The sequence below is a fragment of the Macaca thibetana genome, chromosome X (genome assembly GCF_024542745.1).
Source record: "Macaca thibetana thibetana isolate TM-01 chromosome X, ASM2454274v1, whole genome shotgun sequence".
Lineage (NCBI taxonomy): Eukaryota > Metazoa > Chordata > Mammalia > Primates > Cercopithecidae > Macaca > Macaca thibetana.
In genome coordinates, this window is record NC_065598.1 from 137000418 (window position 1) to 137025913 (window position 25496).

General features: G+C 45.0%; 1 protein-coding gene and 1 pseudogene across 3 annotated transcripts; both read right to left on the minus strand.

The window, feature by feature from the left end:
- Nucleotides 1-820: 820 nt before the first annotated feature.
- On the minus strand, nucleotides 821-3844 carry LOC126945915 (melanoma-associated antigen C2-like; annotated as a pseudogene).
- A 14003-nt stretch (nucleotides 3845-17847) lies between these two features.
- On the minus strand, nucleotides 17848-24597 carry LOC126945975 (melanoma-associated antigen C1-like). 3 transcript variants are annotated; one of them, XM_050775912.1, is made up of 5 exons: nucleotides 24469-24597; nucleotides 22299-22396; nucleotides 22038-22143; nucleotides 21300-21702; nucleotides 17848-21194 (listed from the first exon to the last, which is right to left on the minus strand). In XM_050775912.1, the coding sequence occupies exons 3-5, from the start codon at nucleotides 22039-22041 to the stop codon at nucleotides 18350-18352; spliced, it is 3252 nt and encodes a 1083-aa protein (XP_050631869.1). In that variant the 5' UTR covers nucleotides 22042-22143; nucleotides 22299-22396; nucleotides 24469-24597; the 3' UTR covers nucleotides 17848-18349. The 3 variants fall into 3 exon arrangements, with proteins under 3 accessions (XP_050631869.1, XP_050631868.1, XP_050631867.1); XM_050775911.1 differs by having other exon boundaries at nucleotides 17848-21702; nucleotides 24510-24597; XM_050775910.1 differs by having other exon boundaries at nucleotides 17848-21702.
- Between the last annotated feature and the right edge of the window lie 899 nt (nucleotides 24598-25496).

The window sequence follows — 25496 nt, forward strand, 5'->3', positions numbered from 1 at the left end:
TCACTCTTTAGATCATAGAGAAAATCTTCCCCTTCCTGATATGGCTTCTGAACCTAGACTTTATCGTGTTATGGGTGGGAAGAAACCTTGTTTTGATAGTATCCCCACAAAGAACAGTGCTTTCCGCAAGCGAATGCTGAAATAATGTTCAGCAAGTAACAGACTCAGCGGTGCTTTTATTTATTAAGGTTTAAATTCTGCTACTTTCTTGAACAAGCCAAACAAACCCAGATATATAGCTGTAGTTGTCAAGAACAACGGAATAAGGAGGATGAGGAATGTCAAAAATTAACAATCCTGTATTTTGTTCCACGATTTAAATACCGAGTTCTTTCACATTTCAAAGAAAATTCCAATCCAATCCCAATACCACATTCTACTGTTCCAGATAAGACAGAAGGTTTTCCTTACAAACTATCAAATCCTTACTCTTAAACCAGACAAACAGCAGTACATGTGTGACGATTTTCATGAACTAAGATTCTGAAGTGAATTCAGCCAACCAAAAGGGGAAGCATTTGAAAAATACTTCCTCCCGCCAACAAAATGTTAAATTCTAAGTCACTCATATGAAACAGGAACACAAAGAACACTGTGGTCCCTCCAGCTCCACTCTCGCCCTCCCCTGCCTAGAACCTCGACTGCCCTCTTCAAACACAGAAGGGGACTCAGCCTCAGACTTGACTCAGGACAGAAGTTGGTGGACATGATACTGGGGCTTGCACTGGCCGTAGAAGTAGCATCATCTGTGGTGTCAATTACAGCCTGGTCTCTGCCTTCCACATCTTTCAAAGCATCCACACACCAGGATGGAAAGGAATTAGCAATGGTACTGTCGAGCTTGCCTAAAAACTCTAGGACTTTGCTCTTTTTGATTTCTGAATGGCATCTTAGGCTTCACAATAATTCATAATGTGGAGGAGAGTTCTTAGGCACCTCCCGGTGCTCCAGGTACTTTCTCTGCACCCAATCTACAGTGAGGAGCTCCCTGGGCTTCCCATAAATGAAGGCCTCCCTCCCAGCATACACCCTATCGAATTCAGTGCTTCCCAAATGACCTCAGAGGCACAGCTGCCCTTGATGTAGACCACACTCAGAATACGAATTAGGAGGTGGTTCTTGGACATTCCCTGGCCATCACTCAGCCTCCCCTGGTCGCTGAGTTCTACTGTTTTCAAAGACATAGGAGTGGTTGTTGGGGTCCATCTCAGTCAGGGCAATGCCAATCATTAGTTCTGTGAACTCATGAGCTTTCCCGAAGATCATAGGAAAGCAGTCCTTATACTTCTTGATGACAGTCTTCAGCATCTCAGCCTTTGTGACAGGCTCCTTTGGTTGGTACTTGAGGAGAAGCAACTGCACCAACTCAGCCACCTTTTCATCCAGTGCACGTGTGAGCAAGGATTCACTGTCTGACAAGGCACGCCATGTAGGTGTATCCTCCACTTTTTGCCTGCTGGACTCCTCATCCAATGGGCCTCACAAAGGGGAGAAAGAGCAGGAGCTCAGAGGTCTCTGGGGAGCATCATGAAGAGGAATCCTGGGAGCACTCGGGAAGAATTGGAAACCCAGCAGCGGGCATGTCTTCATCCTCTGGAGCATCCAGAACCAGAATAGAGGATGAGGAGGAGGAAGAGCAGGAGGAGCAGGAGGGGAATAAAAAGTGGCAAGAGGAAGAGGAAATGGAGGAGGCTTCCTCCTCCTCATCTGTGGAATCCTGTGCATCTACCAAGACCTGTATCAGAATTGGGTTCTGGAAGTCTTGCTCAAAGTTGAGGCAAGGAAGGCTTGGGAAGAGGCGTGACGACTCTTTTTCAGAAGTAGCATCCTTAAAGCAGGGATGGGGAGCATGGGATCCCAGAGGCCTGAGGGAGGGAGGGACAGTGTGAGTGGCCTCAGTTGAGAAACTCACCCATGATGGCTCTGACGAAGGCCGACTTACAGCTCTTCTTCTCTTAAGGCGGTGCTCTAGGGCCTGACAGGTCGCCTGTCTTTATAAGGGGTTTGTTCCCTGGGAACCTGTAGGAGGATGTGAGAGAGCATCTCGGGGCACAGATGGCAGGCAGAGCCCCAGACTCGGAAACTGATAGTAGGTGGGGAGTGCCGGGTGCTTCGTGGTGGGAGGTCTCCGTCCTTTCACAGAGTTCTCTTCTCATTAAGTGGCCAGCCCTGGGGTTCCTCCCTCTGCTTAACTGAAGCTGCCCTCCCCAGAGAAATCTTTTTCTCTGACTGACTCCTAAAATGGAAGTCAGAAAGTTGTACATCTGGCAAGCTTGATGTCCTCTGGAGCTGGCCGCAGGCACAGGGACAGGGGAGGGGCACTACCATCCGTGGGCATTCCATTCCAACCTTCCTAGGGGCTGTGCCTGGACTCCCGAAACTGCCTGGGCTCCCTGCCTCTAGCCATCTGAGTCTTTCACCTCCAAATAAGCCCCTCCCATCCCTGAGACCTGCAAGGTGGAAGGGAGGGAGAATCGCATCCACCCACAGTGGGATTGGGCCTCCTAGGGCCTATACTCTCTCGCTCTTCTGTCCAGACAGCAACCTTTCTTCTAAAATCCATTCCAAATCCTTCCCCTTTACTGCTGTGTGTGAAGTTAATATCAGCTCTCACCTAGCCTATGTCAAAGGCTTTCTTATTGTTGCTTCTTTGCCTATTCTTGTCCCAGAAAAAACCGTCATCTGTTCAGCAGCCCGGGACCCTTTTAAAAAATCCAATTCGTGTTTATTTTTTAATATACACACATCAGATTTAACTATGAGGTGAAGTTATAGGTGTTTTGGCAAATGTATTGAGTGCTACATTTACCTCCCAAGTATCATACTGACCAGTTCCATCACCCTACATGTCCCGTGTGCATCCGATTTGAGGTCAGTCACTACACTTCTCCACAGCTCCTAGCAACTATGCTCTCTTTTCAGTTCACATTGTTTTAACTTTCACAATTTCTCATATGACTAAGTACATAAAATACGAATTTAAAAGTGTGGTTGTATCATTTTTCATTACAACTAGCAAGGAATGAGAATACCCGTTGTTCCATATTCTCGCTTACATTTGGCATTTTAGATTTTCAGGCTGTAGTCATTCAAACAAGTGTGCATTCTAATTTTTTTGTTTTTTGTTTGCATCTCCCTAATGACAAATGATGTTACATGCTTCTTTGCAATGTGTATATCCTCTTTGGTAAAATGTCTGTTCAAATCATTTGCATCTTTTAAACAACTAATAGATTTCATTTTTAGAGCATTGTTAATCCAAAAATACAAAGAGAAAACCTCATCAAAAGTACAGAGAATTCCTAAATATCTACACCATCCTCCTGCCCTGCCCCATGCATGCGCGCGCGCGTGCACACACACACACACACACACACACACACACACACACACACACACAGTGTCTCCTATAATTTGCATTTTGTATTATTATGGCATGCTTGCTACAGTTTATTTGACCTCCACTGATGCCTCATTATTAAGTCAAGTCCACAGTTTACATCAGGACTCACTCAACATTGGTGATGCTATACCTTTTGATACGTGTGTAATGGCAAGTATTCATCTTTCCATTATCATACAGAATTATTTTACCATTCTAAATCTCCTTTGTACTCCACCTATTTATCAATCCCCCATGTCCCACCCCCAACCCATCAGCCCATGGAAACTACTGGTATTTTTAGTGTACTCATAGTTGAGTGTTCCAGAGTATTATATAACTGGAATCTTACATTATGTCACCTTTTTAGCTATTCTTCTTTCACTTAGCAATATGCATTCACAATTCCTCCAGCTCTATCTCACTAACGGTGCCTGAAAATTCCTGTTGCTCAACATGCATGTCGACATTTGATGTTGCAGTGTTTGGGAATTCAGCCATTCTCCAGGGGGCCAAGTGCTATCTCCTAGTTGTTTTAATTTGCATATCTGTAATGACATAGGACATTCGACAGTTTTATGTGCTTATTTTCCATTCGTATATATTCTTTGCTGGCATATCGTTTCAGATTATCTTGCCCATTTTATATTTGGTTTTCTTTTTCCTCATGATTGGATTTGCAGAGTTTTGTGACTTTCTCACAGTTTTGGAGTCTGGTGGTCCAAGAGCAAAGTGTACACAAGGTTGGTTCCTGCTGAGGGCTGTGAGGGCAGGATGCTTTCCAGGCTCTCTCCCTGCCTTGTAGATGGCTGTCTTCACTCCGTGTATGTTCACATGGTCATCCCTCTACTCATAGCACGGTGTCCAAATTTCCCCTTTTTATAATGACTCCCATCATATGGGATTAGGGACGGCATTAATAACCACATTTTTTTAACTCTTAGTTTAAGTTCATGGTACATGTGCAGGATGTGCAGGCTTTTTACGTATGTAAATGTGTGTCATGAAGGTTGGTTATATGTATTATTTCATCACCCAGGTATTAAGCCAATATCCATTAGTTATTTTTCCTGACCCTCTCCCTCCTCCCACCCTCTGCCCTCTGGTAGGCCTTAGTGTGCATTGTTCTCCTCTATGTGTCCTTGTGTTCTCAACATTTAGATCCCACTTATAAGTGAGAACATTTGACATTTGGTTTTCTGCTCCTCTGTTACTTTGCCAAGGATAATGGCCTCTGGCTTCATCTATTTTCCTGCAAAACACCTGATCTCATTCCTTTTCCTGGCTGCATAGTATTCCACGGTGTATATATACCACCTTTTCTTTATCCAGTCTATCATTGATGGGCATTTCAGTTGATTCCATGTTTTTGCTATTGTGAATAGTGCCTCATTGAGCATACACTTGCATATGTCTTAATAATAGAACCATTTATATTCCTTTAAATATATGCCCAGTAATTGGTTTGCTGGCTCGGTGAATGCTATTTTGGTCTCTACGTCTTTGAGAATTTGACAGACCATTTTCTCCAATAGTTGAACTAATTGACACTCCCACCAACAGAGGAAAAGCATTCTTTTTTCTCCACAACCTCACCACGATCTCTTATTTTCTGACATTTTAATAGTAGCCATTCTGTCTGGTTGAGGTGGTATCTCACCGGAGTTTTGATTGGCATTTCTCTAGTGATCAGTGATGTTGAGCTTTTTACATATGCTTCCTGGCAGCATGTATGTCTTCTTTTGGAAAGGGTCTGGGCATGTCCTTTGCCCACCTTTTAATGGTTTTTTTTTTCTTGTAAATTTGTTTAAATTCCTTAGAGATGCTGGATATTAGACCTTTGTCACATGCACAGATTGCAAAAATTTTCTCCCATTCTCTGGGTTGTCTGTTTACTCTGTTGATAGTTTCTCTTGTTCTGCAGAAGTTCTTTACTTTAAATACATGCTGTTTGTCAATGTTTCCTTTGATGCAACTATGTTTAGCATCTTTGTCATGAAATTTTCTCCCATGCCTATGTCCTGAATGGTATTGCCTAGGTGTTTTCTAAAGCTTTTATGGTTTTGGGGGTTTCATTTAAGTATTTAATCCACCTTGAGTTATTTTTGTATATGGTGTAAGGAAGGGTTGTAGTTTCAATTTTCTGCATAAGGCAAGCCTTTATTCAACAGGGAGTCCTTTACTAATTGCTTGTTTTTGTCATGTTTCTCAAAGTTCAGATGGTTTCAGGTGTGCAGTTTTATTTCTGGATTCTCTATTCTATTCCATTGGTCTATGTGTTGGTTCTTGTACCAGCATCATACTGTTTGGTTACTTTAGATTGTAGTATAGTTTGAAGTCAGGTAGTGTGATGCCTTTAGCTTTGTTCTTTTTGCTTAGGATGGCCTTGGCTATTTGGGCTCTTTTTGGTTACATATGGATTTCAAAATAGTTTTTTTTTTTTTCTAGTTGTGTGAAGAATGTCGGTAGATTAGTGGGAATAGCATTGAATCGATAAATTGCTTTGGGCAGTATGGCCATTTTCACGATACTGATTCTTCTTATCCATGAGGACGGAATGTTTTTCCATTTGCTTGTGTCATCCCTGATTTATTTGAGCAGGGATTTGTCTTTCCCCTTGAAGAGATTCTTCACTTCCCTTGTTAGTTGTATTCCTAGCTATATTACCCCTTTTGTGGCAAATGTGAAAAAAGTTCATTCATGATTTGGCTCTCAGCTTGCCTGTTGTTGGTGTATAGGACTGCTAGTGATTTCTGTACATTGATTTTGTATCCTGAGACTTTGCTTTGAGGTATGTTCCCTCAACACCTAATTTATTGAGAGTTTTTAATATGAAGGAATGGTGAATTTTATCAAAAGCTTTTTTTGTGTCTTTTGAGATAATCATGTGGTTTTTATCTTTGTTTCTGTTTATTTGATGAATCACAGTTGTTGATTTGCATGTGTTGAACCAATCTTGCATCCCAGAAATCAAGCCTACTTGATCCTGGTGGATAAGCTTTTTGATGTGCTGCTTTTTGATACATTTTGCCAGTATTTTGATGAGCATTTTTGCATCAATGTTCTTCAAGGATATTCACCTGAAGTTTTCTTTTTTTGTTTGTTTGTTTGTTTTTCTCTGCCAGGTTTTGGTATGAGGATGATGTTGGCCTCATAGAATGAGTTAGGGAGACGTTCTTCCTTTTCCAATTTTTTTGGAATAATTTCAGTAAGAATAGTACCAGCTCTTCTTTAATAACCACTTTGAACTTACTTGCCTCTGAAATAATTCTGGTTCCAAATAATGCCACATGTAAACTTCAACATAAGAATTTAGTGGGGACGCAACTGAACCTATAATAGTGGAAAAGGAAGTGGCAGACCTATATGTATATTATTACCCATGTGTAATTATAAACACACACACATGCTCATATATGTATAAATTATATTTAAAAACCACATCTATCTTTCTCAAAATTCTAAATCAGCTTTTAAGTGTAAACACCACATGGTTAATTGTGGAAACTTCTGAATAGGAGACTGAATTTTGGAGGAACTTTCCAAAGGGGAGAATTGTGACTTCTACCTCTTTCTTAAATTTTGCAACAGAAATATGGGCAGTATTTATTTGTAAGGAAAGTATTGAAATAAACCTAAGAAAAGCATGAGGAGCAGTCCAGTAGGAAGATAAAATATGGTAAGCTCGTGGAACAACAACAACAAAAATCCTTGAAATTTACATGACTTAACACAACAAGTTTATTTTATGGCACAGAAATTCTGATTTTAGTTGGCAGGGTGTTATGGGCTGAATTGTGACTCACTCCAAAAGTTCATATATCCGAGTCTTCAAACCCAGTATCCCAGAATGTGACTGTATTTGAAGATAGAAACTTTGAAGAGGTAATTAAGGTAAAATGAGGTCCTAAGGTTAGGTTCATATTCAATATGACAGGTGTCCTCATAAGGAGTGCAGATTAAGATACAGACACACAGACCAAGGAAGAACCATGTACGTATTCTATGAGAACGTGGCCATCCGCAAGCCACAGAGAGACCAGAGAAGAAATCAAACCAGCCAACATCTGGATCTTGGAGTTATTATCTTTGTAAATTTTCTGTAAATCTAAAACGATTCTAAAGCAAAAACTTTATGTAAAAATAGTAAATAGAAGCAGAAGAATTAGGGAAGGAAACTAGAATTCAAACTAAAATTTGGTAGGGTGGTCAGTTTCCATTACTTTTTTTCCTTCTCAGTCTTCCAGCCTGGACTTAAAGGTATATAAAATTGAAGAATTGCACAGGATAAAGAGACAGAAAGTGTTCTAAGGCAATTTATGTTATAATTTCTTTTCTAGAAAAACGTTTGTATTTGAAGAAATAGGATAGGAGATTCCTAAAAGACAAAGAGAACATGAGAAATTCCTTTCTTCTTCAAGGTTGGCCTCCAGGCAAGCCAGCGCCATTGCTGAAGGTGTAATCCTCCAATGAAAGCACCAGCAACAGCTGGTCAGGCATCTAAAACACTGAGTGAGGAACATCCTTCCCTCTGACAAGATCTTTGTTCCAAAAAGTGTGGGAGAAAACTTCTCTGTTATTTTTCTCTTCATATCCTCTCACTATTTAGCCGGGGAGGCAGACTTACTCAAAGTAGGTGGATGACATAGTGGAAAATACCCGAAGTCCACTTTCTAGTGAGAGTAGCAGAAAGAGAGTCAGAGAATGTAGAGGAGTGTGATAGTCAGTTTGGGCTGCCATAATGAAAATGCCAAATATTGAGGATTACATTACAACCTATGTGTTTTTATCGGGGAGGTGCACAAACAAAAAAATCAACGTGAGAATGAGATTGTATCAAATATAATTGACGTTATTGGATCAGTCCAACCTTGTCATGCAGAAATCTTTTCACTTTTTATTTATATTTTATTTTATTTTTGAGGCAGAGTCTCGCTCTATCACACAGGCTGGAGTGTAGTGGCACGGTATCGGCTCACTACAACCTCCTCCTGCCGAGCTCAAGTGATTCTTGTGCTTCAGCCTCCGGAGTAGCTGCAGTTACAGGCACATGCCACCATGTCTGGCTATTTTTTTTTTTTTTTTTTTTTTTTTTTTGTATTTTTAGTAGAAACAGGGATTCACCATATTGAACAGGCTGGTCTTGAACTCCTGATCTCTGGTGATCCACCTGCCTCAGCCTCCTAAAATGCTGGGATTACAGGCATGAGCCACCGCTCCTGGCCAGGGATCTTAACATAAAAAGGACACCATAGCTTGGATAACTGAAATAGGAGTAATTTATAACCAAGGTATCAGAGTAAATTCTTTCTTTTAGCAACACGCTTTTTATGTTCATCCGTGTCTTTCCATGTCTGGCAGACCTTTTCTTTTTATGGCTGCATGGTAATCCATTGTATAGGTGTATCACAGTTTGTTTATACTGTTGGTGGGAATGCACATTGGTAAAATCACTATGGAGAACAGCTTGGAGACTCTTCCAAAAATGAAAACAATACTACCATACTATCCAGTAATCCCACTCCTCAGTATTTACCCAAAATGAAGGAAGTCACTACACTGAAGTGCTACCTGCACAACCATGTTCACTGCAGCATGATTAACAGTATCCAAGATTGGAAAGCAACCTAAGTGTCCATCAGCAGATGACCGGATAAACAAATTGTATCACATATACACAATGGAGTACTATTCATCCATAAAAGCAATGAGACCCTGTCATTTGCATCAACATGGGAGGCACTGGAGGTCATTATGGTAAGTGAAATAAGCCAGGCACAGAAAGACAAATTTCACGTTCTTACTTACTTGTGGAAGCTAAAAATCAAAACAATGGAGTTCATGGATAAAGTGTAAAAGGATGGTTACCTGAGACTGAGAAATGTAGAGGGGTGCTGGGGGAGAAGTGAGGATGGCTAATGTTTACAAATAACTATTAGAGAGAATTAATAAGACCTAGTATTTGCTATCACAGCAGGGTGACCATAGTCAAAATGATTTAATTGTACTTTTTGAAATAACTAAAAGAGTGTAATTGGATCGTTTGAAACACAAAGGATAAATGTCTATGCTGGTTGTACACCGATTTACCGTGATGTGATTATTCAACAGAGCAAGCCTATATCAAAATACCTCATGTAACCGATAAACATATGCAAGTACTATGTAAATGATTATTTACTCAGAGAGTAGTGTTGATATTTACCAGGATAAATATCACCTGACATTTATCCACCTTGATGTCCACTCTGATGACATTCCTTTTGTTGGTGACCTGTTCCGCCTCTCTGGCTTTAGTTTTATTTTTTTCTTTCATATTTAATATTTTTTCTTTCATCTTGACATTGGAGAATATGATGATTATGTGACTTGGGGATGGTTGTCTTGTATAGTATCTTACAGAGATTCTCTGGATTTCCTGAATTTGAAGGTTGACCATCCAACAGGAGTGGAGTAATTTTTGTGAATGATACCCTCAAATTTGTTTTCCAAGTTGCTTGTTCTTTCTTCCTGACTTTTAGGGATGTCAATGTGTTGCAGGACTGGTCTCACTACATAATCTCAAATATCTTGGAGGTTTAAGGCATTATTTTTTATTCTTTTTCTATATAATTTTTTTCTGACTGAGTTGATTCGGAGAACTGGTTTTCAGGCTCAGAGATTTTTTCTCTGCTGGGTCTATTCTGTTTCTAATACTTTTAATTGCGTTCTGAGATTCCTTCAGTGAGTTTTTCAGCCTTATCTGTTCTGCTTGGTTCCTTCTTAAAATGGCCATTTCATCTTTCAGCTTTTATATCATTTTATTGGATTCCTCAGATTCCTTGGATTTGGTTTTGACTTTCTCCTGAATCTCGATGATCTGTGTCCCTATCCAGATTCTAAACTCTCTGTCTCTCGTTGCAGCCATTTCACCCTGCTTTAGAACCATTGCTGCAGAATTAGCGTGGTAGTGAGGAGGGAAGAAGGGGCTCTGGTTTCTGGAGTTGCTAGAGTTCTTGTGCTCGTTCTTTCTTATTGTGTGGGCTGATGTTCCTTTGCTATTTGAAGTTACTATGCTTTGAATGGGTTTTTTATTCTTTTATACTCCTTGATGCCCTTGAGGTTTTGACAGTGGTGGGTTGTCAAGTGACTTCATTTCTAGAAGATGTTAGGGGAAAAAAGCTCAGGTCAGTACTCTTGGGCTGTGTGCTCCACCTTTGGGGACTGGTACCAGGCCCACATCATTGTTCTCTGTCCCTGTGATGTAAAGCAGCTGCTCTGCTAGAGACACTGAGGTGTTTCTTGTCCACTGACAACAACACTCTGCTGGGAGTTGCTGTCTAAAGTGCTTCACTGGGGCGGCAGCAGCAGCATCTATGCTCAAATGCGCATACCACCAGCAACAGTGGAATGGCCCAGCTTCTCAAGAGATGAAAATATATGAATTTCCTATGTATAAAATCAACACAGGAAAAATAAACTTTGTTTTCTTAGAGCAACAATGAATATGAAAATAAACATAACCTCTAACCTATCATTCCAAACATTAAGTACCTAAAAAAAACCTAACGAACAAATTTAAAATGTTACAGAAAAACCATTAACATGTTATTCAAAAATATTAATGAAGACCCACAGGAACATAAAATAAAATAAATTCATGGGAATGAAGTTTCAATAGTTTTCCTTAAAATGGAATTGATAGAATAATTGTAATCCCAAATCACAAGAAACAAATGCCTTTGGACATGAAAGAATCTATGAATCACCTGATTCTAAAATATAAAGACATGCAAACAGCTTGAAAAAGTGCAATTCGTCCAACAGATAGTAAGAATTATGAGGAGCTATTGTAGGAAGTGTTGGCAACCTGGGTGCACGAATTAACAGACAGACCAATGGAACCGAATGGAAATTCCTGAAAAAACAAAACCAACAAAATATGCATAAATGCAAACTTAATTGATTAAAATGTGTTGCAGCTTTAGAACTGGAGACTGTCTTGTTGAAATAAGTATCGGTGGAACAACTAAATATCCATATAAAAAACCTTAATGTAAGTGGAACCCTTTTTCATGTTATACAAAAATGCAATTACAGGGAAATTCAAAACCTAGTTTAAAAGTATTTATTATAAAAACTTCAAACACACAGAAATGCACAGAATAATAAACAAGTCTTTGTACAGATTATCTTTTAGTGAGTCAGCAGGATGAGTAAATTAGAGCATCAGTAAGGCTGGAGTTGAAAGAACTGAAAGACTCTGGGGTCAGTGGTCTCTTCAGTAACAAGAGGAGCGAGATGATATGAGTCAAAGAGGAACAGAGGAAATGGCACCTCCTCTCTCCCTCTTGTTTCACCCATAGAAGGCCTAGTTGCTTTCATAAGCCTTTGCTTTTTGAGAGTAGAACTTAGATCTCAATAGTAACTGGAGGAAGGCTACCTGGGACCATGATGGATTTATTCCCCCTCTTACTTGAACCGTCCTCCTCCTGACCCCTGGAAGTCTGGTGATTCAAGAAACATAACCCGAACAGTTCTATTCCAGACAGTCATGATGGAGGCTGCTGTGCTGATGACAGACACCCTGACCAGGTCCACAAACACTTTACTAACTTAGTGGCAGTGCCAGGTTGCTCACAGGATAGGGGAGTAGAGGCCTATCTGCCTCTCCACATGGATAAGAGCTCCACATACTTCTTTTCAGCTGCTCTTACTCCTGACAGGACCCTCAGAAGGATTTATGAGTCCTGAGATTTCAAAAATGGTTGACTTGTGGCTTTGCCAGAGATTACCTGAGGATTGGGGTTTTCTGAACCCACTGTGGTCAGTATCAACTCAGTTGTTCATGAGCTGACCTCCTTTCTTAGCTTTGTCTCCATGTCCCAGGGGCAGTTGTCCTCTGCTCATAGCCAGGATTGGTGGATCATGCTCAAGGTGGAAACCCACAGACAAGGAAGCTCTTCTCCCAGACTGGGAGGCAGCTGGCAGGTAAATTCCAGCTCTGGCCCCCATGTCCTTGGGAATTATCCTCATGGAGCTTTTCTTCTGAGGTCCCAAGAAGGGAGCACTTCTTATGGATGGTAAAAAGAAGACGGCAGCCTATCCTTTTACCTCCTCGTGTTGGAAATAAGTCTCCCTTCCAGAAGAGAGAGGGATTAATGTTCTTGGAATTGAATCAATGGGGAGTGTCAGAGGCCTTTTAAAAGAGTGAACACAACTCCTTTAAGTGTTGTATCTTAATTGTTTCAATTTGCGATTCTCTAATCATATATGACATTGTATTATTCTGTTTTCACACGGCTATAAAGAAATGCCTGAGATGGAATAATTTATAAAAGAAAGAGGTTGAGTTGACTCCCAGTTCCACACGGCTGGGGGAGGCTTCAGGAAACTTATGATCATGGTGGAATGCGAAGGGGAAGCAGGTACCTTTTTCACAAGCTGGCAGGAGGAAGAAGCACAAAGGAGGACCTTCGAAACACATATAAAACCATCAGATCTCGTGAGAACTCACTCACTACAAGGGGAAGAGCATGGGGGAAACTGCCCCCATGATCCAATCACCTCCCTCCCGTGACATGTGGGGATTAAAATTTGAGTTGAGATTTCGGTGGGGACACAGAGCAAAACTATAACAGAAATTGAACAGTTGTATACGATTACTTTCTATTCTTATATATCCTTTGGTGGGGTACCTGTTTAGAACTTTTTGTCTATTTTCAATTAGGTTTTCTGCTTTCTTATAATTGGGTTTCAGCATTTTGTGCATATTTGAATATATATCTTTTATCAGATATGTGTTTCACAAAACATTTATCCCAGTCTCTGGCTCGTCTTTTTCTCTTCACAGTCTTTTAGAGTAGAAGGTGTTAATTTTAATGAAGTCCAATTTATATCTCTTTTCTTAGATGTTGGTACTTTTGATGTTGCATCTGACAGAGTCACCACCAAACTCAACGTCAACTAGGGTTTGCACCCGTAGGTTTGACCAAAATTTTGGTGATGCATCTAAAAAAGTCATTACCAAAACCAAATTCACCTAGGATTTTCGCCCCTAAGTTTGAATAAGGTTTAAAATTCTGATAAAATATGTTTGTCAACAAATGAATCATTTTCACATAAACAAATGTGTAGTGAAATTAATTGCTGAAACTTTTGGTGGAAAAAGTCAGCAACATTTTAAAAATATAAAATTATTCATACCCTGTTCACTTCTATTCAACTTCCACATTAATATGTATTCCTTATAAGGAATTTTATGCATTTGTCCCAGAATTTATGTTCAAATATGTTGATTATATTTATCCTAATTTTAGCCACAAAGAAAAAGCAAATATGTGTTCGTCAGGAGGAGGTAGGTCCAGTCTGTTATTGTACAGAAATAAATTGGCATTCTCGGGAGAAGTTGCCAAAGTAAGGCAGATCTCTATGTGCTGTCATGGAAAGATGCTGGGTACATTTTAATAAGTGAGTATCATGGCATGTCAGGGTTGCAATAGCAAAGTACCACAACCTGGATGACAAAACAACAGAAATTCATTGTCTCACAGTTTTGGAATCTGGTAGCCCAAGAGCAAAGTGTACACAAGATTGATTCCTTATGAGGGCTGTGATTGCGGGATGTTTTCCTGTCTTCCCTCCATGTCTACTCACATTGTCATCTCTCTACTCATATATCTACGCCCAAATATCCCCTTTTTATAGCAACTTCTATTAAGGCCAGCATTAATAACCTCATTTTAACTTGATTGTCTTTGAAATAATCCTATCTTGAAATGACTGCCACATTTTAATTTCAATGTAGAAGTTTGTGGACGAGGCAACGGAACTTGTAATAGTGGCAAAGGTAAGTGGCAGATCTGTATGCATATCATTATATCATTACATGTGTGTGTATACGTACATATATGTGTATACATAAAATAGCACACCCATCTGTATGAAAGCCCAAAATCGAAAATCATATTTACAATTTGCACGGCCCCACTGTTACTTGTGGGAACTTCCGAGTAGGAGGCTGAGTCTTGGAGGAAGTTTGTAAAGACAACAATGCCATTTCTATGTACTTTTAGAATTTTCTTGCAACAAAAATACATGCACTACTTACTTTTAAGTCAAATATTGAAATGACCCTAAGAAAAGGAAGAGGAGCACTCCTGTAGTCATATTAACAGTAACCTGATGGAAGAGAAAAAAGTCCCTGAAAGTTAAATGGCTTAACACGAGTTTATTTTTGTGCAAATAAATTCTGATTTAAGTTGGCAGGGTGTTGTGGGCTGAATTGTGTCCCTCTTTCCAAGTTCATATATCCAAGTCTCAACCTCCAGGACTGCAGAGTATCACTGCATGTGGAGACAGACCCTTTGAAGAGGCAACTAATGTAAACTGAGATCTTATGGTTAGGATCATATTCAATATGACTGGTGTCCTCATAAGAAGAGCAGATTAAGACACAGACACACAGACCAAGGAACAACCATGGAAGAAATCAGTGAGACAGTGGCCATCAGCAAGCCACGAAGAGGCCAGAGAAGAAATCAAACTGGCCAACACCTTGATCTTAGATATTTAGCCTCCAGAAATGTGAGAAAATACAATTCTATCGTTGAAGTCACCCAGCCTGTGGTTCTGTGTTATGGTGTAAGAAACTAACCCACAGCGGGTCCTGGCTTTCAATTCAGACAGGAATCCAAGCTGCTTTCACCTTGTAGCTCCATGTCACAACAGATATCAACTGCTGAACAGAAATGGAAGCATGGGAATGATGCACTGGTTTCTGTCTACAAATGAACCAGCCAGGAAGGCGAGCTAGACAAGACAGAGGCGGGCACTTGTAGCCTCTTCCACATGTTATTATGGTGCTGAATGAAAAGCAACTATTATAATTGACGACAGTAAGTCTGTTCATTCCTTGGGATTGTTTCTGGGAATGTCTGCATAACCTTGAAATCTTCCAAGATTTTCTTGCACCTATAAGGTGACTGGTGGTTTCAAATACAGGATTACATACAGTTTTAAAACAATTCTGTAAGTCTTCACAGGGAGGGTCAACATTAATCCCTCAATATCACTTGGCACTGTCCTTTCATAACCTATATAATTTATTTAGGCTGAGAATTCTCTCATATTTTTGGTGTATGAAAAATAACCTACCCTTTGAGCCTCTGCTACCCTCCATATGACAGAACATTCCTGAAAAGCTATACATGTGCCTGTGGCTCACTGCAAGCCAGGATTTTCCTGTGGGGCAGGTACACACACAAGAGACAGTGGAAAGATGTTTAACTATTGTTTATTTCTCATCAGAGCTGGCATGTTCCCCAAAGTACCCTGGTCACGTCCTAGGCAGTCTTCAAGATTTTGTTATTGTTTTGCTTTTTTTTTCAGAAATTTACCATCTTGTAGATGATTTACAAAGTGATGTCTATAGCCTTTCCTCATCCACAAAGTTTATGAAGGAAAGATTGGCATTTGATCATCTACAAAAGCTTATTCATCTCTGTTTGTGTTCAGTGCCCTGTTTCAAATAATGCATCGCATTAAAATCATACTACAAGTATCAAATATTAGGAAGATTTCAAATAGGTTATATCTGACCTTAGGATTACATCCCACAAACCCATATGTTATGTGGAAAATCAGATTTTACTCTGCAGCCTATTTGGAAATACACTGAGAGTGTGTTGAAGATGCCCAGCCTAGGTATGGAAATGGCACTATCCAAAGTGAATATTCACATCGAAGGGCCTTTATCATGGAGGAGCCCCAGGGAGGGATGGATCACTCAGGGAACTTCTCCAGGGACACACAGTGGTCTATGTCAGGGAAAGGGCAGATGTCTCTGGGCTCTTGCACTGAGGGCTGGGCACAGGTTTCAGAGGCGAGACCACAGTGAGAAGTTAGTCAGCACGCCAGCTTCCAGAGTTGCACAAGGGAGCACACAGGGGAGATCAACTGGAGGGTGCTGTAATGTGGGAAAGGCCTGGGGCTGGACAAAAGCACTGGCACCCAGACACAGTCAGCTCTCAAGACACCTAGGGCTCATAACAGGAAGAATTTAGCTAAAGAAAGCCCAAACGATCCCTGAATGGTATTGATTCGCATTGTCACCTTTCTTCTCTAGGCCCATCTAAATGCTTTGTCACAGGTTTCTTCTTTATGTTACCTGGAAGACATTAGGAAATGTGAAGAGAAGTGACTTAACAGAAAGAAGGCTATGCTCAGGCTGAGAGGAGTGGGGACAGTGTGGGTCTAGATGATTTCAGAACTCAAGCCCCAGCCCAGTCACTTTCTAATCATGTGATCATCATGGGATCTTGGAGAATTTGTCATGAACTATAACCTCAGCTTCTTCGTCTGTAAAACGGGTTTGATAATCCCTGTTCTGTAGAATTGCTGGAATGTATGTAATGTGAGTAAAACACCTGGCACACAGCTTGGCATGTCTTGGAATTTTAATAAACGGCAGTTGTCATCAATATGATTATAACCCCAAAGTCTACCACTGTCTTTTGAGAAAAATTCAGCTCATGTTTTTTTATCCAAAACGTCAAGAGAACATCCAGCTGAATATGCCATGGAATATGAACTGTACGAAAAGTTTGGCTTCATAAATATAACTCAGGACATTTTCTTTCTAAAAGGATACGTTGTATCATTCAGGTAAGGAGAGGCTTACACAGCTGCATACAAATCAAAGATTGTAGACTTTGAGTTAAGGACTAACTCCTTTTCACCTTCCCCACTGATCATCCACCTAACCCCTAGTTTTAAGCGCCACTAAAAATCTACACATTGCTTAGACTTGTCCACATTACTTTCAAAATAACCCAAATAAAAGTCCTGTTAATGGAATGGGCTTGGGCTCTCCCAGGCCAGGCAGATGAGTGTCAGCCCGGAGGCTTCTGAGCACCACATCAAGGGATTCTCACCACATTTCTCAGGAAACCCTTGCAGATGATGGGGATCAATCACCTAGTCCTTGTACTGTGTTCACACTCCCCAGTGACAGAGCCACAGGACACCTTCCATGACTTCCCCATGTGGAGACTCCTCTCTGCTTCATCCTCCACCCAGAGCCAACTGCTCAAGTAGTTTTCCATTCCAGGCTTTTCTCTCACCTTCTGAGAGACTGGGCCCTGCCACCACCCAGCTTCATAACAATCAGCTCCCACAGAAGCACCTGCAGTTTCCCAAAGCCCAAAACTGCCTTAGCTCAGAGCCTTTTTACTCAAAGCGTCCATCTGGAGTCTCACCTCCCCACTCCTTTTGAAACTTACTCTTTAGATTGTAGAGAAAATCTTACCACATTCCTGATATGGCGTCTGTAGCTACACTCTACCGTTTTAGGGGTAGGGATAAGTCTTGCTTTTAATAGTAACTTCACTACTAACGGTAACTTCTATGAGCAAATGCTGATATGATGGTCATCAAATAAACGAGTCACTGATATTTTTATTTATTACAATTTACTTTCGGCTACTTTCTTACATAAATCAAGCAAACCAGGTATGTATCTTTATTTTTCAAGAACAACAGACTAAAGGAACTGAGGAAATGCAAATATTAACAATCCTTTACTTTGTTCCAGTATTTAACTGTAGAGTTCCTTCACAGTTTCAAGAAAATTCCTACAGCAATCACCTGTGACACATCACAAAATGAGGCCGAAGGTTTTCCCAATGTGGTGTGTTTGTGTGTGTTTTTGTTTTTACAAAATATCAAACTGTTACTCTTAAACCAGATAAATAACAATACACGTGTGAGTAATATTCGTAAACTAAGATTCTGAAGCTATTTAAACCTGTCATTAATAGGAAAAGCATTTGAAAAATACCCAAAAGGAAAACAGGTAAATCCCTTAACCACCCATATGGAACAGAAGTGCAAACAGCACTGTGTTCTCCCCAGCTTCAGCCGGGCCCTCCACCACGTAGAAACTCGACCGCCCTCTTCAAACTCAGAGGGAAGAATCTACCCCAGACTTCACTCAGAAGAGAAGCTGGGGGACACAACACTGGAGCTTGCACTGTCTGTGGCAGTGGAGTCATCTGTGGTGTCAATTATGGCCTGGGCTCTCTCTTCCACATTTTTCAAAGCCTCCTTGTACGAGGGTGGAAAGGAAATAGGGACGGTATTGTTGAGCATGGCCAAAAACTCCACTACTTTCCTCTTACTGATTTCTGAATGAGCTCTTGGACCCCACAGGAATTCGTAACGTGGAGGAGCAGTGTTGGGCACCTCCCGGTACTCTAGGTAATGTTCCTGCACCCAAACTTTAGTGAGGAGCTCCCTGGGCTCCCCAAAGATAAAGTGCTCCCTCCCAGCACGCACCCCTATTCCACTCAGCACATCCCAGATGACCTCCTCAGAGGCACAGGTGCCCTTCATGAAGATGATACTCAGAACAAGAAACAAGAGGTGGTTCTGGGGCACGCCCTGCTCATCACTCACACTCCCCTCACAGCTGAGCTCTAATGTGTTTACAAAGACGTAGGAGTCCTCAGGGTCCACTTCTCTCAGGGAAATGCCAAAAAGAATCTCTATGAACTCGCGGGCTTTCCTAAAGATCATAGGAAAGTAGCCCGTGTACCTGTTGATGACATTCGTCACCATCTCTGCCTTTGTGACAGGCTGCTTCGCTTGATATTTGAGGAGAAGAAACCGCACCAACTCGTCCACCTTTTCATCCAATGTATAAGTGAACAAGGGCTCGCTCTCTATCAAGGACTCACTGTCTGTCAAGGACTCGCTCTCTAGCAAGGTGTCTGAGGTGCTTGTATCTTCATCTACTGGGCTGCTGGACTCTTCACTGACTGGGCTCAAGGAAGTGGAGGAGGAGGAGGAGCTCACAGCACTCTGGAGAGGAGACTGGGCAGGCCCCTCAGGAGGACTCTGAGGGGAACTCTGGGAAAGACTCAATGAAGTGGAGGAGGAAGAGCTCGCAGGACTCTGGAGAGGACGCTGCGCAGGACCCTCAGGAGGACTCTCAGGAGAACTCTGGGAAAGACTCAGTGAAGTGGATGAGAAGGAGCTGACAGGTCTCTGGAGTGGAGACTGGGCAGGCCCCTCAGGCGGACTCTGAGGACTCCCATGGGAACTCTGCAGAAGACTCGCTAAAGTGTAGGAGAAAGACCTGAGAGGTTTTTGGAGAGGAGACTGAGCAGGCCCCTCAGGGGGTCTCTGAGGTCTCTCAGGGAAATCCTGGGGAAGACTCAGTGAAGTGGAGGAGGAGCAGATAATCACAGGACTCTGGAGAGAAGACTGGGAGTCCTCCCCCTGAGGAGGACTGTGAGGAAAGCGGAGAGGAGACAAGGAGACCTCCCACTCAGGAGGACTCTGAGGAGTCTGGAGAGGAGACTGGGGATCCTCCCTGTCAGGAGAACATGGAGGAATCTCGAGAGGAGACAGGGAGGCCTCCCTCACAGGAGGACTATGAGGAAACTGGAGAGAAGACAGGGAGTCCTCCCCCTCAGGAGGACATTGAGGAATGTAGAGAGGAGACAGGGAATCCTCCCCTTCAGGAGGACTCTGAGGTCTCTGGAGAGGAGACTGGGAGTCCGTCCCCTCAGGAAGGCTCTGAGGACTATAGAGAGGAGACTGGGCAGGCCCCTCAGGAGGGCTCTGGGGACTCTCAGGGAAACTCTGGGGAAGACTCAATGAAGTGGAGGGGGAGCAGATGCTTACAGGACTCTGGAGAGAAGACTGGAAGTCCTCCCCCTGAGGAGAACTATGAGGAAAGTGGAGAGGAGACAGGGAGGCCTCCCACTCAGGAGGACTCTGAGGAATGTAGAGAGGAGACAGGGAATCCTCCCCCTCAGGAGGACCCTGAGGTCTCTGGAGAGGAGACTGGGAATCCGTCCCCTCAGGAAGGCTCAGAGGACTATAGAGAGGAGACTGGGCAGGCCCCTCAGGAGGGCTCTGAGGACTCTCAGGGAAACTCTGGGGAAGACTCAGTGACGTGGAGGAGGAGCAGATGCTTACAGGCCTCTGGAGAGAAGACTGGAAGTCCTCCCCCTGAGGAGGCCTATGAGGAAAGTGGAGAGGAGACAGGGAGTCCTCCCACTCAGGAGGACTCTGAGGAATCTGGAGAGGAGACTGGAAGTCCTCCCCATCAGGAGGACACGTATGAATCTGGAGACGAGACAGAGAGTCCTCCCACTCAGGAGGATTCTGACGAATCTGGAGAGGAGAAAGGGCGTTCTCTCCCTCAGGAGGACTCTGGAAAGGAGCCTGGGAGTCCTCCCCCTCAGGAGAACTCTGAGGACTATGGAGAGGAGACTGAGAGTTGTCTCCCTCAGGAGGACTCTGAGGAATCTGGAGAGGAGACTGGGCAAAACCCTCAAATGTACTTTGAGTACTCTCAGGGGAACTCTGGAAAAGACTGAGTAAAGGGGAGGAGGAGGAGGAGCTCAGAGGAATCTGGAGAGGAGACTGGGGAAAACCCTCAAAAGTACTTTGAGTACTGTCAGGGGAACTCTGGAACAAACTCAATAAAGTGGAGGGGAAGGAGGAGCTCACAGGAATCTGGGGAGGAGACTGGGGAAAACCCTCAAAAGGACTTTGAGTACTGTCAGGGGAACTCTGGAACAAACTCAATAAAGTGGAGGGGAAGGAGGAGGTCACAGGAATCTGGAGCGGAGACTGGGGAAAACCCTCAAAAGTACTTTGAGTACTGTCAGGGGAACTCTGGAAAACACGCAATAAAGTGGAGGAGAAGGAGGAGGTCACAGGAATCTGGAGAGGAGACTGGGGAAAACCCTCAAAACTACTTTGAGAACTCTCAGTGGAACTCTGGAAAACACTCAATAAAGTGGAGGTGAAGGAGGTGGTTACAGGAATCTGGGGAGGAGACTGGGGAAAACCCTCAAAAGGACTTTGAGTACTCTCAGGGGAACTCTGGAAAAGACTCAGTAAAGTGGAGGTGAAGGAGGAGGTCACAGGAATCTGGGGAGGAGACTGGGGAAAACCCTCAAAAGGACTCTGAGTACTCTCAGGGGAACTCTGGAATAGACTCAGTAAAGTGGAGGAGAACAAGGAGCTCGCAGGATTCTGGAGAGGAGACTGGACGTCCTCACCCTCAGGAGAGCTCTGAGAAATCTGGAGAGGCGACAGGGATTCCTCGCCCTCAGGAGGACTCTGAGGATTCTGGAGAGGAGACTGGGTGTCGTCGCCTTCAGGAGGACTCTGAGGAATCTGGAGAGGAGACTGGGTGGCCTCCCCCTCAGGAGGACTCTGGAGAAGACTCGGGGAGTCCTCCCCCTCAGGACGACTCTGACGACTCTCAGCGGAACTCTGGAGAAGACTCGACATCCCAGCAGCAGGCATCTGCTTGTCCCCTGGAGAACGCAGAATCAGAGAAGAGGATGAGGATGAGAAGGAAGAAGAGGAGGAGGAGGAGGAGGGGAATAAAAAATGGAGAGAGGAAGAGAAAATGGAGGAGGCTTCCTCCCCTTCCTCATGTGGGGGATCCTCTGCATCTACCAACTCCAGTATGAAATTTGGCTTCTGGAAGCCTTGCTCAAAGCTGGGGCATGGAATGTTTGGAGAGAGAGGCACCATGAATATTGTTCAGGAGCAGCAGGTAAACGTGTGAGCACGAATGGGTATGATAGGATCCCACAGGACTGAGGGAGAGAGGCACAGTGCCAGTGGCCTCAGCTGAGAAACTCACCCATGATGGCTCTGACAAAGGCCGGCTTACAGCTCTTCTTCTCTTAAGGTGTGCTCTAGGGCCTCACAGGTCGCCTGTCTTTCTAGGGGGTTTGTCTCCTGGGAACCTGTAGGAGGATGTGAGAAAGCACCTCAGGGCACAGCTGGCAGGCAGAGTCTGAGGCACCAGGAATGACAGTGGGTGGCTATGGGCTGGGTGCTGCCAGGTCTGCCCTGTTTCTGGGGGTAGGGCCCTTGGTACAGAGTCAGGCTGTGCACTCACCTTGACTCCTGGCAGTGCCTGGGCCTCCTCTGCTGTGGTGCTTTTAGGATGTATGTGTCCCTCACACCCAGGTCTTCAACTCCTGGTTCCTGGAGCACCTGCAAGAGGAAGTGAGGGAGACCCTCCAGCTATGACGTCAGCTGGGACTGGCCAGACTCCCAGATTCCCACAGTTCTGAGGTTCGTGGCCCCCTCAGCATTCAGTTAGCATTGTCACATGTTCTCAGACAGGGCCTGGCCCCCACCACTCTGCTGTCCTGAGGCAAAACCTCAGGGCCAACTCCACAGCGCTGAGAGCAGTGGGAGGTAATGAGGTGGCAGCCACCTCCCAGCACTCTACCACGGGGGTGATCCGGGTGGCCTCACGTCTGTTCTGATGCACGTGTCGTGTCCGGAATTGGTGGGTTCTTGGTCTCCCTGACTTCAAGAATGAAGCCGCGGACCCTCGCGGTGTTACAGTTCTTAAAGATGGTGTGTCTGGAGTTTGTTCCTTCAGACGTTCAGATGTGTCTGGAGCTTCTTCCTTCTGGTGGGTTTGTGGTCTTGCTGACAGGAGTGAAGCTGCAGACCTCCTCGGTGAGCATTACAGCTCTTAAAGGCGGCGCATCTGGAGTTGTTCCTTTTTTCCGGTGGGTTCGTGGTCTCCCTGGCTTCAAGAGTGAAGCTGCAGACCTTCGTGGTGAGTGTTACAGCTCTTAAAGGCAGCGTGGACCCAAAGAGTACGCAGCAGCAAGATTTATTGTAAATAGGGAAAGAATAAAGCTTCCACACTGTGGAAGAGGGCCCTAGCAGGTTCCCACTGCTGGCTTGGGCGGCCCGCTTTCCTTCCCTTATCTGTCCCCACCCACATCCTGCTGATTGGTCTATTTTACGGAGAGCTGATTGGTCCATTTTGACAGAGTGCTGATTGGTGCATTTATGATCCTTGAGCTACAGACAGAGTGCTAGACAGAAAAGTTCTCCAAATCCCCACTAGGTTAGCTAGATACAGAGTACCAATTGGTGTATTTAGAAACCCTGAGCTAGACACAGAGTGCTGATTGGTGTATTTACAATCCCTTAGCTAGACATAAAGGTTCTCCAAGTCCCCACCAGACTCAGGAGCTCTGATGGGTTCACCTAATGGATCCTGCACGGGGCCTGCAGGTGGAGCTGCCCGCCAGTCCCGAGCGGCGCCTGCAATCCTCAGCCCTTGGGCAGTCAATGGGACCCGGCGCCATGGAGCAGGGGGCCGCTCCCGTCTGGGAGGCTCGGGCCACCAGGGACTACACCGCGGAGGTGGGGCTCGAACATGGCAGACTTCAGATCCCGAGCCCTGCCCCGCCAGGAGTCAGCTGAGGCCCCGCGAGAACTCGAGTGGAGTGCCCGCCTGCCAGCACCCTCTGCAGCTGCTGGCCAGGGTGCTAAGCCCCTCACTGCCCTGGGCCCCAAGGCGCCGGCTGGTCGCTCCATCTGCCGCCCACGGAGCCCGCCCCCACACCCGCCAGAACTCCAGCTGGCCCGCAAGCGCCACGAGCAGCCCCGGTTCCTGCCCACGCCTCTCCCTCCACACCTCCCCGCAAGTAGAGGCAGGCAGCTCCGGCCTCCGCCAGCCCAGAGAGGGGCTTCTACAGTGCCGTGGCGGGCTGAAGGGCTCCTCAAGCGCTGCCAGAGCGGTAGCCGAGGCCGAGGAGGCACCAAACGCGAGGGCTGATAGCACGTTGTCACCTCTCAATGTGACCCCTCAGTCCTCACTCTTGTCCCCACCAGGGTCTGGGAGTCTTCCCTCTGCCGGCTGGAGGCAGCTTGCCGTGCTGACTTGCCAGGGGACCCCCAGAACAAGGCCTCCCCTTCCCTGTCCCCTACGCCCCTCACCCAGCAACAAGAGGGCGGCCGCTCAGCCTGAGCCGACTGGGGAGCTCTAGGAGGGCTGATTTGAGGAGCAGGGTGGGAATCTCCGGGAATCCATCCTCTGAGGTGGGGGTTCCCCTGGTCCTCCTCAATGTCTTCCTATTTATTCCCTAGCGGGCCGGCATCTCCTCCCTTCCTCTGCCGTGAGGACCCGTCCCTCAGCCCTCGGCTACCATCTTCCTTTCCGCGAACTACAAGTCCCACGGCAGGGGTACAGCAAGCCGGGCGGGCTTCTCTCTGTGGTGGGGGGGGGTCCCTCAGTTCTCCCTCGGGGCCCTCACCTTGAAGACTGGATAGGTTTAAGGCTCTTCCCTCCGCTGACCTGAGACGAGCCTCGTCACAAAATACCTCAGGTTCTTCAGCCTCCCAAGATGGACGCCGGAAAGCACATCCGGGAACCCTGCCGGGGATGATCAGGACTGACAGCAGGTCTAGCGTGGGGCGGGGCCTCCTCTCAGAGGAGCAACCACCCCCCACTTGTCAGCCTCCTTTCCATCCCTTCCTTCCCACCTCCAGGATGTGCTCCTGCCCTTCCTGCTCACTCCCTAAGCCTTGCCGGACTCTTCCCTCCCACCTCCCCAGTCCTTGACACTCACACCCCACCTTTTTCCAGGGCTGACAGCAAGGAGTGGCAGGGTGCAGCCTGTGCCTCCCCTCCGTGTTGGGAGGTCACTGTCCTTGACAGAGTTCTCTTCTTGTTGCGTGACCAGCCCTGGTGCAACTCCCTCTGCTTAACCGAAGCTGCCCCCCTCAGAGATAATCTCCCCTCTAGCTGACTCCCAAAGTGGAAGTCAGAAAGTTGTAAATCTGGGGACCCTGATGGGCTCCTCCAGAGCTGGCAGCAGGCACAGGGACAGGACAGGGGGCACTACCAGTCATGGATGTTCCCTTCCTGCCCTCCTGAGAGGCTGTGCCTGGACTCTTGTAATGGCCTGGGCTCCCTGCCTCTGTGCATCTGTGTCTTTCACCTCCGAATAAGCCCCTCCCATCCCTGAGACCTGCAAGGTGCAAGAGAGGTCGAATCACATCCCTCCACAGGGGGGTATGGCTTCCCAGGCCCCAGGCAGGACTCCACTGCCCTCCATCTGAAATAGCGTGGGAAGGACCCTCAGTCTCCTCAACCTATTATTACTGACACGCCCTCCATTCCCTCCCTCTTCTCTCCAGAGACTGTTTTTCAAATCAAGGTTTCCACTTCCACAAATCCCCTAGGAGGGACTGGAGCACCCTAGCATCTCTCCCTAATGGCCCTGCCCAAGGCCTCCTAGGAGTACAAATGGGCTGATTTTGGGGGATCCCCCTGTGTCCT